The sequence below is a fragment of the Stegastes partitus genome, unplaced genomic scaffold, assembly GCF_000690725.1.
Source record: "Stegastes partitus isolate 25-593 unplaced genomic scaffold, Stegastes_partitus-1.0.2 Scaffold65, whole genome shotgun sequence".
Classification (NCBI taxonomy): Eukaryota; Metazoa; Chordata; class Actinopteri; family Pomacentridae; genus Stegastes; species Stegastes partitus.
In genome coordinates this window covers 393751-414362 of record NW_007577796.1, presented here as the reverse complement: position 1 = coordinate 414362, position 20612 = coordinate 393751, and the positions used below count along the sequence as shown (strand labels likewise).

General features: G+C 40.9%; 1 protein-coding gene across 1 annotated transcript in view; it reads left to right on the top strand.

Annotated features, from left to right (window-relative positions):
• nell2a (neural EGFL like 2a) overlaps positions 1–19310 on the top strand; it is an 88995-nt gene extending 69685 nt beyond the window's left edge. Inside the window, exons 16-20 of the mRNA XM_008276112.1 lie at positions 4725–4865; positions 7061–7254; positions 11772–11948; positions 15104–15328; positions 18519–19310. Coding sequence (XP_008274334.1) covers positions 4725–4865; positions 7061–7254; positions 11772–11948; positions 15104–15328; positions 18519–18560 — 779 coding nt within the window. The 3' untranslated portion in view covers positions 18561–19310. The remainder of the gene's footprint in view (positions 1–4724; positions 4866–7060; positions 7255–11771; positions 11949–15103; positions 15329–18518) is intronic.
• Positions 19311–20612: the final 1302 nt, after the last annotated feature.

Genomic DNA, 20612 nt, shown 5'->3' with positions numbered 1-20612 from the left:
GACATTAACCTTTGTCCAAAACATCAAATTGACCACTGCATTGACCATTTTTGTTTGTTTGTTTCTTGAGTTTTAAGCATCATAGCAGTATTTAGCACCTACAAGGACAAAAGATATGTTAAAAAAAAACAAAAAAAAAACAGTCCACTCTGGCTACTGCTGCCACTGAAACTTTGCACAGTGTACAAACCACCATTTTATTTCTTCTTTGTGATAATTACAATGACGATCCAAGTTTGAATCTGCTATAGCTGCCAGCTTTTGAACCATGAAGTCCAAGCGTCCAATGACTGGAGGCAAAAACAACTGACATCATGACACAACAATTACATAGAGATACTGAAGAAAAAACATTTGTTACAGTGAATTGAAGCATTTTAGTACGATTTAAATGCATTTTCAGCCCCGACGTCATTAATTATGCCGACAAATCCCGACAGCCTGAACCAAAACAGTAAAGTTGTGGGCTGTGAAACCAAAACAGTTTGCTGAAAGATGATAAATCTGAAGGGAGCCGTCACTGTTTAATTATCTGTGGGTTTGTCATCATGAGAAACACCACGTTCCACTTTACACATTTGTACAAATACAGTGTATTGATCACGGCAGCTTTAAATGCCACTGGTAACACAACTCAGGGTCTTACAAGCTACAAAGCAGCAGTTACCAGCATGAGTTTGTTTATTTTGAGTCTCGTTGCTCCTGTTGGCTCAGCTGTCAGTCAAACACGGCCATCCATCCTCCCACTCAGAGGCTCGGAGACTAAAGGAGCAATTCTGATATCTCTAAGACCCCTTTTTTTTTTCGTCTTTTAAAAAAGCAGGTGACAAATTGTGATTTCAGCTGTTCTTTAAAGGGTGGGGGAATTATATACAGTGTGATTGCATTCTGTATGCGCTTGCAGCTAGCGATTCACAAGGCTTGTTTCCAATTTACCATGATTACTCATCCACTCTCCCACTCAAGTGCTTGCAGTTATGGATTTGCGTTTCAGTGTCTGTTTCATCTTCAGGAACTCAGTGTGTAACACAGTTTGCCTCGGGTTTCATGATGATTGATTGATTATTTGAGTTCCCTCTTTCTCTTAATGAAGACCGAGGACCAGCGACAATCACTCAATTACACTTTACTGTACATAAAAGACCAACGATCCGCAATCCATTTCTCACCTTATGGCTGTGTCATGTGCATGCCAATAAAAGCTTTGTACACATTATTATTGACTCAAAGGTTCTGCACTCTTCTTCCAGCCGTCGCCATAAACACGATCTGACACGATAACTTCTGCTCATTTTAAAATCAAGTTTTATTCAAATGGCATCTGACTGAGGAGCAGGAGTTGAGATCCAGAGATGTTTCTCAATAATTCCTCTCTACCAGGATTATCAGGTAAACCTGAAGGGAAATGGAAATCGGTTTAAATTAGGTAACTGTACGGGAGATGTACATTTGGCAGCAGAAGCAGTTTTCGCACTGAGTGATGCAGCGCAGCAGAACTGCATCCTGGCCCCTAGGGCTATCTGTCAGTCAAAGAAGGGAAAAGACATGTGGTTGGAAGTGAGAATCGTGAGAGGAAGGAAGGAACGATAGCAAGGAGGGGTAAAAGCAAAGAACTGTACCTGTCCAGGTTCAGAATAGGCAGCGAGGATGAAGTGAGGAGGTTGTCAGGAGCGAGGAGTATGAAAGGGAGACATGAAGAGAAGAGGGCAGGCTGAACTCAACTCTACACTCTGCCTTTTTTTTCTGCTCAAAGAGAGAGCAAACTGCTGGGATTGGCTGAGGTGATAATGAGAACACCTCTGTTTTTGTCTCAGCTTTGAGACGGACAGACGAGAGGAAAGGAACACACAGAAAGGTGAAGGCAGAGGATGAATAAAAAAAGGAGGAAGGTGGGTTCATGGCAGAGCTGCATAACAAGCCCAGGAGGGCGCAGAGGAAAGACCGTCCGCTTGTTCCTCGTTTTGTCCTCCGAGAGCTGCCTTAATAGAGCCCTTGTTTCCAGCCTGCCACTCAGGATAACGAGTAGGATAACTGCAGTGTCTCATCCTCTCGCCTTTCTCCTCCTTCCAATATTCCTCCTCCATCTCCTCCTTCTCTTTCTACTTCCTACGCATCTTCGCGTCCTCCACCGCCTCCTCCTTCTTCCTTTCCCTCTTCCTCCTCCTCCTCGCACTGCGTAGATATTTCTGTCATTTTCCATGTCTTTCAGTCAGCAAGGTAACTCTGAAATAACTGCTCTACCGTAGCCTTGACCTCTTCAGCAGATAGAGACAGAAAGCCAGATTTTATTTTGTTTGTGTAGTCAATTTTTTTTTCTTCTCCACAGCAGAGAGAGGAAAAAACATGGCATGCTTTAACAAGTGAAAATACTGCACCATCCACATCTATGATTCAACAAAAGCAAAAGCCTCGTGATTCAGAGGAGACGGCGCTTCTCGGCAGTGCCCTTGTCTGACTGTCATTGTTGATGATTTAATTACAATGATCTTCCATTATCATTTACGCAAGACGATAAAAGAAGGCGAGACTTTTTTTCTTCACGCACGCCGTATCCTCGCCGTACCTCACGCATTCAGTCTCGTCGAGTCCAAGGTGTGACGGCAGCGAGTTTCACTGTCCTGAGACGCAGCAGCACTTTAAAAGTTGATCTGACAGCAGGTTGAGAAGCGTCGCGCCGTAATTGCGGCTGACAGGTTTGCTGAGATAAGGGAGGAAACGATAAATCTTTTGTTGAGGGTGTAACCCTCTGTTGTTGTAACCAGACAGTCGAGCATTTTAAACACCTGAATGAAACTGGCTGAAAATAACCCATTTGCATATTTTTAGACTTTCTTCACCATCGTTGTCTGTTATAAATAGTATCTGACTCACTTGTACTTTGAACTATTTCATGCAGCCATGTTGGAGAGGAGAGGATGATTCAAACAAATTCAGCTTGATTTTTTTTTTTTTTTTATATGCCGACGATACACCTCATGCATCTTCTCCCTTTAAAAGCTCCCCGCGCTTTTATCACCCTGAAATTCACGGGCAACAAAGAGCATTGGATATTTCTCTTCAGGAGTGGGCAGAATTCATATTAATTTTCAAAGATAGGCTAGTTATACTATTTGCTGTAGACTCATGATTTTTAAGCAGCGTCCTTTTAACCCAGCGTTGCTGTTCTAAGGGGAGAAAATGAGGCGCTCTGCTCTCACCAAACTGATGTAATTAGTGAAATGTGGGCTTTCGCTTTAAAGTCTGCCACATTGTAAGAGCTTTCAGAACCTGGCCAATATTGAAACCAGTTTTTAAAAAAATAGAAAATATGCTGTAGGTTTTTTTAGCAAACCTGCAGCTGACTCAGACAAATGCGGGTAATTTTTAAATAGATAAAGCACTAATCTGTGGGACATTTGATCAACGGTTAATCTGCTGCAGAAATTCTATTAAAAGGCTGAGGGCTCATTAGCCAATAGATCTTAATCCCATTACTGCCTGGGCGGTGGGGGACCATGAGCCCGTCTGCCTGTCGCTCTGTGGGGGATACTGTTGCAGGCAGTCGCAGAGAAGGTCATACACGGCACACTGCCATTTTCATAATGAGAGCAGAGCATCATGCATCATGCACAATCATAAAAAAGCCATCACTGGCTATGCAGACACATTTAATCACGGTGCATGTCTGGACCCAACATATTTAGCCCTACTGTGTAATAACAGGCTTTATTTCCGCTCTCGTGTGGGTCTGGCCCTTAGTTTAATTAAATGGTCGCTGAAATATCAGAGTAATCTGTCTCTCTGTGTGTATTGTGCTCATTGTTGAAAACTGCATCGGGTCTGTTCTTGGTTGATGTTTGCAGCGTTGTTTGTTGTAATAAAAGGGTTGAACGTTGGCCCGTTTTAAGCAGAGTGAGGAGCGAGAGAGCGAAAAAGAGAAACGAGGAAAAGAGACGGACGGAATGAGAGGGAGAAAAAAATACAGAGAGGAGGAACGTCAGAGCATGTAATCTCTGTCTTTGTATTAAAGACAAGAGCTGAAGGAGGAGGCAGAGTCAAGGATATTTCTAAGTGGAGCTCTGTGAAAACAAACATCAGCTCCATCTAGCTGTGCCAAAAGCCCTTTTGCCGAGCTTTTTTTTTCACGCATTGTATTATTTTAAAAAACTCCTTGTGTCCAAGCAAAGTTGAATGAAAGTGTGCACGCACCTTGGAATTCATTTATTTACCTGCATGTGTTGAAGGATGGCACTGTGTTGATGTTGTACTGGCATTTCAAAATACAAGGCAGTTACATCTTTGTCTTGTAAGAGTAAGCTTGTTATATTCGTTTCATTCATTCCCCGCTATCTTTTATTGATACAGATGTCCTTCTCTGGCTATGAAACTGTGCTTGATCAATAAAGCCTTTGGACTAGATTCACTCAAATGCTAGACATGTTGATTTATCAATTATGAATCAGCCACTGTTGAAAATTCCTACCAGGCAAAAATGGAGCTCAATAGCTCATTCACTGGAAAAAGCATATTTTGAAACCAACATGATATTTTGACTTTATCTTATTGTCCTTCTCTTCTCTTCTCTTCTCTTCTCTTCTCTTCTCTTCTCTTCTCTTCTCTTCTCTTCTCTTCTCTTCTCTTCTCTTCTCTTCTCNTCTTCTCTTCTCTTCTCTTCTCTTCTCTTCTCTTCTCTTCTCTTCTCTTCTCTTCTCTTCTCTTCTCTTCTCTTCTCTTCTCTTCTCAAGACATTGATGAGTGTGCGGATGGCTTTGTCGAGTGCGATAGTAAATCCACTTGTGTCAACTTGCCCGGCTGGTACCACTGTGAGTGCCGTGATGGCTACCATGACAACGGCTTGTTTTCCGCCAATGGGGAATCGTGTGTAGGTGAGTTGTCCGCCTTCACTGTCCTTACGCAAATATAAAACATTTGGTAATAGGTTTCCTTTTCCTTTTAATTTTAAAACACATCGCACATGTGAAATTAACACATAAACATGTACAGAGTGTATAAGAGTTTGTACAGAGTTTGTAAGTTTTCCTTTTTTATTGCTTGTCACAGAATCAGGGTCAATTTAATTAGCCTTTGACAAGAATTTACAACAAAAACATTCTCTTCATGCCAAAGTGAAAACCGATTTCTACAAAATAATGTCAATTCAATAAAAAAAATGTATTGTAAATTAAGTTATTGCATAAATATTGACCCACTTTAAAGTCACTCACATCATTCAACACATATGCAGCCAACTGGTGATAGAAGTCATACCATTAGTAAAAGAGCTCATCTGAGTGCAGTGACTGTACCTCAAGTGATTTTAGTATAAAGACACCTGTATCTGGAAGGTCCAGCCACTGGTGAACTACGATTCCTGGCATTGGCTGCTAAGATGGGAGAGAGAGTACATACAACAGTTGTTCCCTGCTCTTCATCAGTCAAGGCTTTATGGACGAGCGGTAAAGAGAAAGCCATTGTTGGGAGAAGACCCATATTAAATCTTGACTAGAGTTCACCAGATGGCATGTTGGAGAAGTAAAGTGGAAAAAGGTTCTTTGGTCTGAGGAGACCAAAGTTGAGCTTTTTGGTCGTCAAACTAGACGCTGTGTTTGATAGACACCAAACAATGCTCATCATCACTAATACATCAACAACACTGTGAAGCATGGTGGTGGCAGCATCATCATGTGGGGATGCTTCTGGGCTACAGGCCCTTGAAGGCTTGCAAAGGTAAAGGGTAAAATATAAATGTTTGTTTAACCCTATATTTTAATTAGTTTACATTATTTTCACTTTGAAAAGAAAGATAATTTTTTTAACTTCTCGTAAAAAAAATTCAAAATAAATTGACTGTAATTCAGTGTTGAAAAGCAACATAAAGGTAAAACTTCCAAGAAGGGTTAATACTTTTTATAGGATCTGCATGTTTGTTTGTTTGTTTTTTTAATTATCTAAAATATACCTTTTTTTTTATTTATTTATTTATTTTTTTAACCTTTTTTCAGGAAAGTTGGACCCCCTCATATGTTTAACTGATTTTAAAAACTGTGTCTAAAATGTACATTTTTTATTTTCCCTTTTGACCAACTTGATGTCACTATACTAAATAAAGTTTGGTCTTTTACTAATTAAAGTTTCATCCTCAATTTCAGATTTAGCTTGTTAGAGGTTTAATTTCCACTTCATACATTTTAGTAATGCAAATATCTGTCCTTGTTTGCATCACAAAGCTCCATTCTGTTACATTAATCAAAATACCTATTCATTTTCTATTTACTGCCCTTATATGTCACAGGTCACCTACATCACAACTTTAAGAGTCCTGTCTTTAGATTTCTAGTTTCATGACTGAGAGGTTCAAACTGCTGAAGCAAACACTGAAAATAGTCTCTTTGGATAAAACAGAACTTTGTTGAAATATGTAAGTCATCTGCCATCAGAACCTCACAGATGTTTGAGCACTTTTTTATTACTTTTCTATAGGTGAGTGTGTTTTCCTCCCAAAATGTCGGCTTTTGCAGCCTTTTCTGGAACATTCTCTCTGATACAGCATGTCAAAAGAATTGTCAGCTGTCAAAATGGAAACCCTCAATCTACAGTAACATCGAAGCGTTGCCTGTAACAATAGCACTAGCGCTGCTCCGCTCGTTGACCCATCTTAGCTGTCAGTGTGAGTACGGAGAGGGAAGGGAAAAAAAACACATTAAAGTCGCTCTCAAAATAATAAAAGCTAACCTGTCTCAGAAAGTAATAATTTGACCAAAAAGTGGGTTTCTAGGTTACATTACAGCTGTATACTGCATGTTTCCACCAAATGTTGTATAGCTACATATTGCTGCATTTCAAGTCCTGACACTGTCGTGTTCAGCATTTTTCAAATGCAGAGAGCAGAGCAGTGCCATGGCTGCTCACTGACACATGGCAGAAAAAAACGTCAAGGGGAAACTTCTTTTCATCAGGATACTAAAACAACATTACTGGTCTTGTAATTAAAAAAAAATGTATAATTTCCACCACCCATGCATAAACTGTGTTACCTGCACAGAGCATATGTATGATGTCATCTTCTTTGTGCTCCCTGCAGATATTAATGAATGCAAGACAGGAAGGAACACCTGTGCCAATGACACAGTCTGCTTCAACCTGGAGGGAGGCTACGACTGTCGGTGCCCCCACGGGCACAACTGCACCGGCGACTGTATCCATGACAACAAGGTCAAGCACAGTGGGCAGATCTGGGTGTTGGACAGCGATAGGTGCTCGGTGTGCTCCTGCCAGGTAATAACCAGAAGGAGATGGACACAGTGGACAGACACGAGGAAAGCCGAGAGAGAAATTCAGAGACAGGGTAACAAGTAGATGAATCAGTTGGAAGAGACAGAGGCGGACAAGTGGAAAGATGGATATGAGGAAAAAAAGAGACAGGGAAATGATTCCACTGCCATATATAGTTCAGCAATATCTCTCTCACTTTAACTGTATGTGCATCCAGCTGGTCTAGGAGGGATTTTTTTTTTCTGCTTTGTTTATTCTCTCTCTACTTTCCAAATGTCTAAACAAAGAATAACAAAACAAGTGTAAACTTCTTCTTCCCCATGAATGACGGCGTACCCCACAGGGCCAATCAGCAACAAATGTCACCTTGGTTTGTCCTGTAACCACCCTGCTTCTCTTCAACCAATCAGTGACATGCTAAAAAAACAGTAAAGCACAGTAGTGCAATGAATGATGTTTTTTTTTTTTGTTTTTTTTTTTTTTGTTAGCCATGACACGAGATAATGATAACAGACCATTACCGTGCCAGCAGTGTCATGGCCCAGTGACATTAACATTTACAAGAGCAAAGGTTTGCTCTAAACTGTGGTCATTTTAAATTTGCTCGTTGTTGACTTTTAAGAGAGACAAAGTGAAGTCCAAAATCCAATTTTTTTTTTTATTTCCCCCAATTACTGTTCATTCACTGCCTCTTTGGAAAAAATGTAATTTGCAGTTTGCACTCAGTCATTGGAACTAGATAATGTAAGTGCAATGCTATGAAACAACACTAATCAATATTTAATATTACAAATGGGTCAAATGAGTTTGTTTGACGCATTTGTTGTTACAAACCAACAGAAAATTAGTAAGTGACTTTGCCATCCCCATGGTGAATGTAGTGAAGCATTTAGCAGCTAAAGAACATGTCCATATGGTGTTTTTATATGCTTGAAGACACATCATTAGCGAAACAATCAGTCAAAACCATGACTGAGACTTTGCAACTTTACACTGCAGTTTAGTGATGTTAGGCTCAAAAACACTGACTCAGACTTCTGGGGTTTTATACATAACAGAACATATCAACTATTCGTGCCAACTTTCTGGTTCGAACACGTGTGACTGAATTACTCCAATATTACAACTTGTCATTGAGTAGCCTGGGGTCGAGCAGAGTCGTAGGTGAGCTGGTGTGCCTGAGCTGCAATTAGCGGTGAGGAGTGAGTGAAGAGAGAGGTGGAGACAACTAGATGTGCATTCTTGAGGAAGAAATGGGGTTGACGTGCATCTCAGGCAAATGAGTGTTGGAAGGGATTATTTTTTACATAAAGTTTATAACTTTGATACACTGAAATTAGTTTTTAGGGGTTAAATTATTTAATCTTTCTTCAAAACATCAAATTGACCATTGCGTTTAAAGTTCTTTTTTTCAGTTTTGGGCTATATATTATGAAAAGATATTTTTATAAAAATCTCCACTCCATCATTGCCTTCTTGTATGTGAAGGAGTGTGTTGAGAGCGATGTGGGGTCTTAATACATCCATGCATTCAAAAGGAAGCAACAATGTGGATTTATAGGCAGGCATTATATTCATGGAAGCATTCTAAATATGTTACTTCAACCAAATCCTGATGTTGCTGTTATCAATATATGTATATAGGAGTGTTGCACACAGGTGTTGTCATTCATAACTTAATAGAGTGTTAATTGTTTTATTATAAGCAAAAGACAAAGCAACATATACAATGTAAGGAGCTTCTACTTTGTTTTGAATCATTTAGTCAGCTGGGTTGCTCACCTGGTGGTCTAGCTGGTAATGTAGCATCTTAGCTTGTGCTACTGCGTGCAATTGCAATGAAATGTCAAGACATCTTTTGAAAGAAAGACAGAAAAAAGGAAGGAAAAAAAAGAGAGACTGCATAGATGACAGCAGTGCTGTAGTAGTGAGCAATTTAATTAAAGTGCATAAGCTGTGTCGTGATTTTTAAAGGTCTATCAGAGTGAGTCAGGTTTTTGATGTAGTTGTTTTGATTGATTCCTGACACCAAAGTGACAAGGCATGTGGGAACAGTTGGTCCGGAAAACTCATTCCGTCATCCTAAACGCATTTTCCCTCCGCGATTATCAGGTCACGGAACAGTCATACTTTGCATTTCAGCGTTTCACTCAACCTAATGCCAAGTGTCTGGCAGTAGTGGAAGGTGATTATAGTGGATTAGTGTCGGTAGTGAATGATCAAGCAGCAAATTATTCATTTGATTACAAAGGACCAGGGCAGAAATGGCTCCCTAATTAAATGAGTCATATTAATTGATTTGAGAGATTGAAAAGCTGCCTGTCAAAATTAGTTGTATTGAGCAGTTCAGGGACCAGAGGAGTAAACATGTTATTGTTTTGGAGGTAGGTGGACACAGCTGGATATTGGATGGAGAGCTGCGACTAAGTGATAGGGGCAAACCAAGGTCAAACACCCACACAGGATAGACAAAGACGGGGATGTGTCCAGGCTGAGGTCCTGCGATATGCAAATAGTTCATTGTTTCAACCAGCTTGGACCAACAGTCGTGTGGGGTTTACTGCATTAAGGCTGAACAAAGAGTGTGACAGACAAACAACATAAATAATCACACAGTAGAATTAAACAGTCATATGGTGACAAAACCATGGCAAGAATTGTATAAATGACTGACAGTAGTCACTTGATTAGTACACATTGAAAAAGACAAATATAAAAAATAAATAAATACAAATTTGACTGATAATTTAATGCTTTAGTGGTTTGTTGGTCTTGTTTGATAGCCACCTCAGTGAAAATCAGTCCTGTCCTTCCTATCACTACGTATTCTACAGCATGTGTCTGTAGGGCTGCAATTAATGATGAGTTTTAGTATTAATTAATTAATGCATTACTTTTTTAGTTAATCAATTCATAGTTTGTCCATAAAGTGTCTCCCATCCCAATTTCTCAAAGCATGATGTAAAAAATCCTAAATCGAGGACACCAAAAGCAGGAAATATTCACATTAAACCAAATATTTTTTTTTGGCATTTTTGCTAAACAACTAACTTAATAGATAATTATTTTTTAAAATATGACACATTGCATTGATGGAATTGAGCTCAATCTCAAAATAGGACAGAAATGGTCGTCATATCTCATAATATTTCTGAGTGGAGCCTCGGGCAGTTTATTTAAACTGTTCAGTTTTAAGAGGGGACGTTACCTTCTCCACCCAGCATCTGTACAACAGTTACTTAACCGTCCTCCAGCTCCGAAGAATCAGGCATCTAGCAAATAAGGTGGAGAATGCTGTAGCCTTAGCCTGCTGTTCTGTGATCAGTATCTCCTGTGGGATTACGGCGCACACTGCAGTCACCAGGTTAGGATCAATAACCATATTACACACATATTAAAGGTATTACATATACCTGTTTGACAAGGGGTCAGTCTGGGACGTAACCAAAACACGGGACTGAGGCTAGAGAGGCCTCCCCGTGTTGTTAAGTGATTAACTGGTGGTGAGTGGACGCTCTGAATATTATCATATAATACAAACACCAGACGCCTGCCAGCCAGATCCACGTTTAAACATTCATCTGCCCAGAGTTGACAGAACTACATAGCACTGAATATTTAAAGAAACCTGACAGGGGGAATATTAAAGTCCTTCTTTAACTGATCAGCAGAAATAAAGGGCCCTTCCTTAAAGAGCTCCTTCACATACTTGATCCCTCTCTTGCGCCATAATTGAAATAATGGGTCTGTGAAGGACGGCGCAGAATTGAGTATTTGCCAGAACAGGGGAAATGATACGAGCTTGTTTATGTTTTAAATAAATTCTAACTGAGACCGTTTCTTGAGAGAAACTTGAACAACTGAGTCATTATTACTCGCGTTCAATTACAGTACGTCGAATAGTGACAAGATTATTTGAATGCTGCTTCGCAAAAGCGATTCATCAGACGAGCCTCACCTTTTTGTCTTTCCAAATATCCTTTTCATGTTTCATTCCACATATATCAAGATGTGCAAGTTACTCGAATGATTAATCAGTTATCAAACTAGTTGCTGATTCAGACTGATCGTCTTCACGCGGCTGCCCGATGTGTCTAAAATAGACGCCATTGCTTTTATTTCCTTTGTGGCTCCGACACACTGAAGTGGCAGCACCACGTGTAAGTAGGAGAGACGTTTTTGACAAAGGTAATGAGATGAATTCAGACCTGCACCAATTGGAAGGCACCCTAAATCTCCGACACAACAAGACAGCCAACTTCTTCAAACAAATAAAAAAAACTCAAGAAGAACCGTCGTGCATCAGTATTCATAAAATATGTCTCAGTCTGGTGTGTTTTGCCGATAGTAAGAGTTGAATAACCATAAACTACAGCCCCCATAACAGTTGCTGGGGACGGGCTACATTATTTACCATCAACATATATGTTTAATGATCTCATCAAACAAATGGCTTTCTCTTTGCATATGTTCAGTCATGCCTGTGCGCGGTCCTGTGTTGAATGTTTGATTGTGTTCAGGCCGGCCAAGTGATGTGCCGCAGGATGGTGTGCGACTGCGACAACCCCAACGCCGACCTGTTCTGCTGCCCCGAGTGCGACCCTCGACTGAGCAGCCAGTGCCTGCACCAGAACGGCCTGCTCACCTACGGCAGCGGAGACACATGGGTGGAGAACTGCCAGCAGTGCCAGTGCCTGGTGAGTAGGGAGGGGGGGGGACGGATAAACGAATCCCCGGCGTGTTAATGAAATTTACATTGCGTGAATTCAGCGCCTTTATCCAGAGGGGTGACAGTGAAAACAACATAAGCATTCATTCCCGTGCCGCAGTGCCCACACAAGAAACGTAACAAATACTCCAGTCTCCATTGAAACACTTATGAATGAGAGATGTGCGCTGTATAAAGAAAAAAAGAAAAGAGAAGTCAAGGAGAGATGTTTTGTGGCAAGAGAGGGGGAGTGATTAAGAGGTGAATAGGAAGGTTGAAGAACGGAGAAAATGAAGATTGGTTTTCATCTTGTGCGGAAGAAAGAGAGCAGAGTGATTAGTGAAATTTTTAGAGAATTCAAAGAACCGTCTGCACCGTCGTGTGCTGTGGTGGAATCACACGTTTAAGTGAAGGATGCTTGCAAGGTTAAGAGAACAGGAGGAAACGTGTGTGCATCTATAGTGGGAGGGTGTAAAAGTGAGTATTGTCTGTGTGCTTTGAGAAGGTTGTACACAGTGTACGGCCGTGTTGATCGATGACTGTTTGCAGCATGTGTATTTCCAAATGCCCTCTACATGCAATCCTATTTCTCACACTGAATAAAATAACATTGCATCCACCGCATGAATCTTTCACAGTGAGACATATGCACTATTTTCTTTGTGTTCACATCTTCTGCTGTGTTGACCTTTTCCGGGGTTTACACAGTGCTGCTGTTCGAGCAACAGGGAAGCTTTTTTTTTCGTAAGCGTTCCCCAATAAGCGTGACTACAACTGTAAATCTTTCCACCTGAGATGCCCCTTTTACCGTATAGACATATGCATATTAAATGCAAATGGCGTGCTTTCCTTTACGCCCCACCGTCGTGCCTCAGCCACACTCGAACATGCTGTAACACACACCCACACCAGTATCACTTCCTCTGTTGAATGACTCACAAATCATCTTCGCTGTGGATCTCAGGCGAGCACTTTACGACTCCGTTTTCTTCCTTTTATCCCGTCTTTGTAGCTTTTAAAAGATCAGCCATACTTGTAGCTAAGATACTGTAAGTTGCCTCTAGTCTGACAGATTTATGGTCTGAGTAGTAACAGCAATGTCATTTCCACCCTCCCCTCCCACCATTGTAATGCTGTCCTGATGCCCGGACCTGAGGGCTGCTTTTTGGATTTCTTACAGCGAGCCATTATAGAGGAGCTCAAAAATCACTGCTCAGCTGAGAGGCAGCGGGGAAGCACAGTCGGCTGAAAATGGGTTTGTTCGGCTTCACTCTCGGCGAGGCTGCGCTCACTGCGGGCACTTATACCCGTATATGTTGACACAAGCGGACACAAACACATTTGAGAACGCCTGTCGCAACGGCACAGTACACACACGCATGCAGTGTAAACACGAGTATGTACACATGTTCTAAAAACGTCGGTGCACCTATCGCCAAGGCAACACACATGCTGCATGTGTCCGCCCGTACGTATGGACGGACATGAGATGCACTCAATTAAAGATGCGCAGATGCACATGAAAAGCAGAGGACCACCAGCACACAGAATAAAGAGCAGCACTTGAAAGGGCGAGGGAGAAAAGCTGCTCCTACAATTCCGTACAGGGGCTCCAGTAGCGTGACAGGGACGTGAAATGAACCTTGAATGCTGCTACACTTAGCAGAGCCATGGCTGTCCAGGCTCAGCAGGGGCCTTAAAATACACAGTGACAGCAGGCAGATGGGCAAAGCGTTCTCCCAAGACCCAAGATGTGGATCCTTCACTGCTAACCGTGCACTCATTTGAAGTCAAGAATGTGGCCTTTGCAGACTTGTGATTTGCTATCTTGGTTAAATAATAACAATATCAAAGAAGCACTGATTGCCACACATGTAGGTTATACTTTAGGTCGAGGCGCATTAATAAAAAAAAAAAAAAAGGAGCGTAATTATTGCAGACTAATTCCCCAGCAAAGATAAATGTCACTAGCTTTAATCTCCTGGAGGCATTTTGTAACATTCAGTCTTACACACAGTGAAACCTTGCATGTAGCAAAGCAAGGAGATTAAATTGCGGTGAGATACCATGAAACGCCGAATGAAAAGCCAGATTAAAATAATAACCTTCGGAAATATCACAAAGAAATCAAAGACTGGCTTCAGTCTTGCGTTGATAAAGTTTTCGTATCACACTGCTCCGCGTGAAAGGAAAATAAAAGCTTATTGTACAGCAAATCTCTGTCTCCTTTTATGATCATAGGCCACATCTGCATAAACAGACAAAGATGACAGTGCCCCACATCGCAGTGTGGGACAGATACCTGAGGCTACATCCAATCCCTCCCTCTGGCTGCGGGTAAAGAGTGCCACTCGGGGGGATTTCCCGCTTTGAATGTTTACACACCACACAGAGGCAGGGAGTGGGCATTAGCACCGTGTGAGTCTGTGCTTTATAGCTAGCCTAATTTACTACAACGTTTCTGAAATGCTGAGCCAGACGATTTTCAGTGATATTAAATATCCCCGGTGGGACACTTGCCTCAAGCCTCTTGTAACTTTATGTGTGCGTGTGTTTGCCTTTTGTATCTGCTGCTGTGTTTAAACATATAGAGTGTGAACTCATATTTCATTTCCCAATAAGGTGTTCAGCAGAAACGCTCATGGATGACAGCATAAGCAGAAATGGGTCAGGCCAGAATGATATAGCGTACAGTTAGGATAGGATTTGCAAAGATGGCCAAAATATATGACCTGTTTTGTCAGGCCAATAGAGAATGGGAGAGGGGTGGGGGGGGGGAAATCCAATAAGGCTTTCTGTGCTGAAAGTTTGCTGTGAGATTAATATGGGAACAACAATAAGACTAGAACAAGTCAATTAAAAAGCTGGAGCATTTACGTCTACAAAAACTGCTGACTTTGTTGGAAGATTGCTCTGCTCATCTATATTTTCTGGGTACCTTAACAACTTTTTTTTTTTTTTCATCAAGTGGAGACGGTCCCTCTAGCATAAAAAAAATACACCACGTCAGGAGAAATATGTCTATTTGCATGAATAACTTGTTTAGGTGTGTAAAATGCAATGGTGCGTCTGCAGAGATTATTTTGAACTTCTACTGTCTGTGTGTCTGTCCGTGTCAAATTCTGTCTCTCTCCGCCTTCTCAGCAGGGGCAGGTGGACTGCTGGCCTCTGCCGTGCCCGCCCGTGGACTGTGAGTTTACTGTGGTGCCTGAGGGCGAGTGCTGTCCCCGCTGTGTCACCGACCCCTGCCAGGCTGACACCATCCGCAACGACATCACCAAGACGTGCACGGATGAGCACAACATCTCACGCTTCAGTGGCTCCTCCTGGATTAAACATGGCACAGAGTGCACCCTGTGCCAGTGCAAGGTAAGCCGCTAGCCCCGCCAGCAGCATCGAAACAGCAAATTACAGTTTGCCTCGTTCAGTGGCAGACAAGACACCAAAGAAAAATGCTTTGGAAAGTGAGAAGCATTTTTTGCTTTTTCAAGGAAAAGGAGAGCACACAGTGGTCCAGTCTTTGCACTGTGAAGGGATTTCTATATCTTTACAATTGGGATAGGCAGTATTTTTTGCACTATTAGACAAGAATTCTATAATAACCTTTCAGTGTATTTTAATTGAAGTGGTCTCAGAGGCAACGAGACTTCTGCACCTCCTTTTGGCTCTGTTTTCAGGCTTTAGAAAGTGTAGCCTGTAACAGGAGACTTCAGGCAATGACAGAGGTTTTCACCCAGATCAGGTAGGAGAGTAGAAAGAGAAACAAAAAAAGGTATGTCATGGTGTAATGGGAAAAACAGGACTCTCACTTACGAGTGTGGGCTTCAGATCCTCTTCTGTGAAAGCACTAGCTTGATATTTTTGGAAATACACCTTTTGTCTTTCCTGCAAAGAGGAAGATGAGACGATTGACAACAGGGCAGCACAATATTGGGAAAAAAACACATTGCAATGTTTTGTTTTTCTGCTATGTATATATTGCAATGCCAAAAAATGCAGGACGACCAGATAATTCTACAATGATCGTTCCGATTTTGTAGAGGAGTGCCTCTGCATATAAGATAAAAATAAAAAATAAAAAAGTAGAAAAAATACTTCTTATTCTGAGGACTTTTTCTGAGTACAAACTGGTTGGCACCTCACATTGTGTAACACCAGCAAAGGCATCCAAAATAGCTGTTGCTTTGGATGGCATTCAAATCTGTCTGAGCACTGCTTTCACTTCCACTTTGTGCTTCATTCCTGCTAATGTACAAATCTTTGCACCAAAAAAAGAGTGAGAAATAAGCATCTTCTTCACCTGAATTCAGTGCACCTCCAAGCAAGAAATATAAACAACATTGTACCCAAAACATCGCTGAACATCGTCTTATCTACAGGCACTATAATGTACCAATGAACACATGCAGACTACACTAGCAACTAGCTGTGCACGTAGAGGCCTCTAGTCTGGGCTCAGTTACTGGAGCGAGCTAGCTCAGACAGGTGTGTGACTAAAAACTACTTTGAAAAGAGTGAAATAGGGTGTTCTGATGTCAAATTGAATCAAGATGAAACCAGGTGATTTTATCTACACGGGCTGTTTTTCATGAGCATCAGCATCACTTGTGGGAAACCAAAATCATGATTAATATTACATGTTTCCAATAACTGTGCAGCCGCACTACTGATGTTGTTTTTTTTTCTGCAACCAAATCTTTATGATTTTCTTCTGTTCCTATCCTATTTCGTTGTGCACATGCAGAGCCTGCGTTTCAGCAAACTGTATCTTCTAACTAAAGCTTTAAGAAAAATGCAAGATCCCTTTAATTAGCATGAATTACGTTATGTGAGACATACTGCTCTCCTAGATTAGTCATTGAAAAAGAGAACCATGCGAGTTTGCTTTTTGTACCAAACAGCTAAAAGATTAGTAGCATTATGCATTCGAGTGAATTTACCTTGCTTCACATTGCCCTCACTGCGATACGACTATTGCACGTTCAATGTCATTGGTAAAAACATATATGTTGTACAGCTCTAACTGATACCACTTAAATATACAGTGCTTAACAAATTTAGTGCTTTAATGCACACTCAGCTCTTGACGTTTTACCATTTTGAACAGGAATGAGGAATTTCAAACTGAATTCATGTTTTTGTTCCCACATTTTAACCAAATTTTTGTAAAACAATAAATTTGAAAATAATGGATAACAATAGTATTTATTAACCATTTACAGACACATAAGAAATGACTTTGGTAATTACCAATGCTGTTAATTTAGAGCAGCTGTAGCATAAACCTTACATTGGGTGGTGGTCTAGTAAGTTTGTAAAGCTCTGTATGTTGGCTAAATATGATGCTACAGCCAGTTAGCTTAGCATTAAGACTATAAACAGCTCATCTTGGTTTGTCAAGGCAGCAAAATTCACCTACCTGCACCTCTTAAGCTCTCTAACGTTTTTAATTAGCTGTTAACAAATTGTGAAAAAGTGTAAAAGTCAGTTCCAGTTTTACATGACTTATGAGCTCGGCTGCTTTTTGCTCAGAAGCAGTAACTTGCTGGAGTCCCAGCTGATTGCCTTCCAAACACACAGTGATGACAACACTGCTGTTTCCAGTCTATATGCCAAGCTAGAACGAGCCTGTTTCACAAAATGTTGAACTGTGTCTTTAAATGAAAATTAACCAAACTCTCAGGCAAAGAAAAAAACCTGCACTGAGAAAACAGCTGTCGGCCACTCATCTCCTGGCCTCTGGCTCAGTCACAGCAGGAAACCCCAGCGTGCTCACTCCTCTGCACTGTGTTAAACAAGCAGACATGCTTGCACATGCAGCACTTGCAATGTATAGAGACTCATCTAGGACATCAAGACAAGCTCGCATAATTTGCTCCAGTAAGTCGAGCAGAGAAAGTTGCTCTGCATAAGTTTTTCTTTTGTGGTGCTGAATAGTCGCCGAGAGAATAAACTATGCAGGCGATATCCTCTTCATTACCAAATGTGAGTGTAAAATGTTTGCCTCGGCTTTAGGACTAATCCGCCAAGACCGACTCCGTTGCCTGAGTTTCTCTGATAAAATATTCTCTCCCTGCTTGCCTGTCCACATCTTAGACACAAGATAACAACCTTTCTCAGCAGACTTTCAATAACTATTCAAAGTATTTGTTCTATCTATTGAAAAAGATTTACATTCAATTCAAATACGTGGACATGCATTTCCTCTTTCTGAATTGGTTCTGCACTGACATTCAGTAGCGATTTGGATGGATTGACGATTTAAGACGTACAGCCCTCTTCTTTGACAGCCTTTAATTATGCAGGGAGTTTGTCAGTCTGCTAAGTTTAAAGCAAAATTCACTCTGTGACCATTCACATTTGAATTCTCAGTAGAAAATCACCGCCTTGGATCAGTTGGTGCGGAAATGACACCCAGAGGAACTCTAAATGCCAAACTGAGTCTGTATGCTGCAATATCGCCGCCACCTGAAAATATTATCTGCTAGGTCTCAAAAAGAGTTTGCCCGAGGTTAAAGTGTGACGATAATCCACTTCTTCTCTTTCTTCTCGTTTCCAGAACGGACACATCTGTTGCTCAGTGGACCCCATGTGCCTTTAGTCCTGGCAGATCTGAAGGCACCTGTACAGCGTTCTACATGTAAAAACAGCAACACCACCCTCCGTGTCTCCTCACCGTCCTCCTCACAGGCGTGGGTCAGATAGTGTTTGCATCGTCAGGTATGGGTTTAGGCCTGCTGAACCAGATGAATGGAGCTTTCTATCAGGATACAGTGTCTCATTGTCCGATACAGACAGTTTAACCTTCAGGTACTTTCTCCTCTGATTATCTACAGTTTATAGTTCCTATTGTATGTTCTATACAGAAAACTCCACTCATCTGGTACCTCATGCACGTTGAGCATTAAAAATGTTCCGCAAATACTCGGTGACCCATGCCTGCTTCCTCAATTCCTTTATACCAAATGCAAACCTATATCATACCAAACAGATGACGGACTACAGTTTCCTCAAACCCACTCTCTTTGTTCTGTCTCACCACTTAGCGTGAACCTTTAAGGATCACCGTTCCCCACTCCGAACCATTGCTACATGAATCTGTAAGATATTACTATTACTGGCATGACTGTGCTTGATGTCCAAACATTTTTGCTGATTTCTAAATTCTCAATGATGATGATACCTTAGATAGCGTAAAGGCAGTTAGCATAAGGTTCCGTTGCCACATTTACGAGTCGTCTATATTATGTGGTGCTTTGTAGCATTTTGTTCCATTTCTCTTTTTTGTAATTTTTCTTTCCAAGCTTGTTATTGTGTTATAGTGAAATAAAGTATTTCCATTTACATTTAATTCTCGTCTTTGGTTTGTGTTTGGATGTCATAATTACGATTTATTGTATTTGAAGAAAAGGTTTCAAACGGAATGGAGCCATTTAACCTTAATGAAGGTTAGAAAATACTTAAAAAAAAATAAAAATAACTTTTATTCTTTGTGTTATGTTCATTATTTTTTCATGGTTAAACTTAGTCAAAAGATTTTTTCACAACTTGTCACCTTAAAATGATATTCTTATCAACAGCTTAAACTGCAACTGATTGATAAAGCATTAATATACAGTTTATTGTCTGCTAACAAAGCCATTCGTTACACCTACAAGACTCTTTTAGTGGACTAGCTCTTGGTTTGTTGTCATAAAATTAAAAATTCCTTGAAAAATTATTTAATTTTTTAGGTAACCCTATGGGACTGAAAACATAAACATAAGCATAGATGTTATATTCCATTTCTACCAATAGATCTCCCTAAATCCCACACACTGAACCTTAAAGTCTTCTCATCCAAGTTTAATTTTTGCCTTAAAAATGTGGCTGACACATCAGAGCACCCTGGATCTGCTTTGATGGGACTAGAATCTCAACAAAACCGGACTCTGAGGGGTAATTGTTCTGAAAAAACTGTCTTATCAATTTTGTATCAGTCACTGTGTGAAACACGAGTTATATTTTTCATCTTCAATCTCTTCTTTACTTAAGCTCGGTGAAAGTCGCGGTGGCAAGAAACTTCAATAATTTAATAACAGAGGTACGATGTGTGCTGAGGCCAACTTCAATAATCAGCTTTTCATCATCCGTAATGTAAAGAAGATTTATGTCTGGCCAAAACATCGACAGAATATAAAAACTGGATATGTAGATGTATGAAATAGGTACGCTGATCAGCCACAGCGTTAAAACAACGAACAGGTGATGGGAATAACATTTATCATTTTGTTGCAATGCAGTGCTGTGGTGGGAAAGTTTGGGTCCTGGCATTCATGTGGATTATACTTTGATGTGTACCACCCCCCTAAACATTACTGTAGACACTTCCTCAGCAGGGCTTCCCCCAGCAGGACAATGCATCCTGCACCACCGCAAAAACTGCTCAGCTAGAGGAACATGACCAAGAGCCCAGTGTGTTAATAGGACTCCCAACCTCCCTAGATTCCAATCTGACTGATGCGCCAGAACAAGCCCAATCTATGCCAAAGTCGTGTTGCCAAACACTGTCGAACCTTCCAAGAGGTCCTGTGTACAAGCCACAATGGACCAGAGCGGATTTGGCAGCATGAGAGGAATGTACACAATACTAGGCAGGTGGTTTTATTGTTGT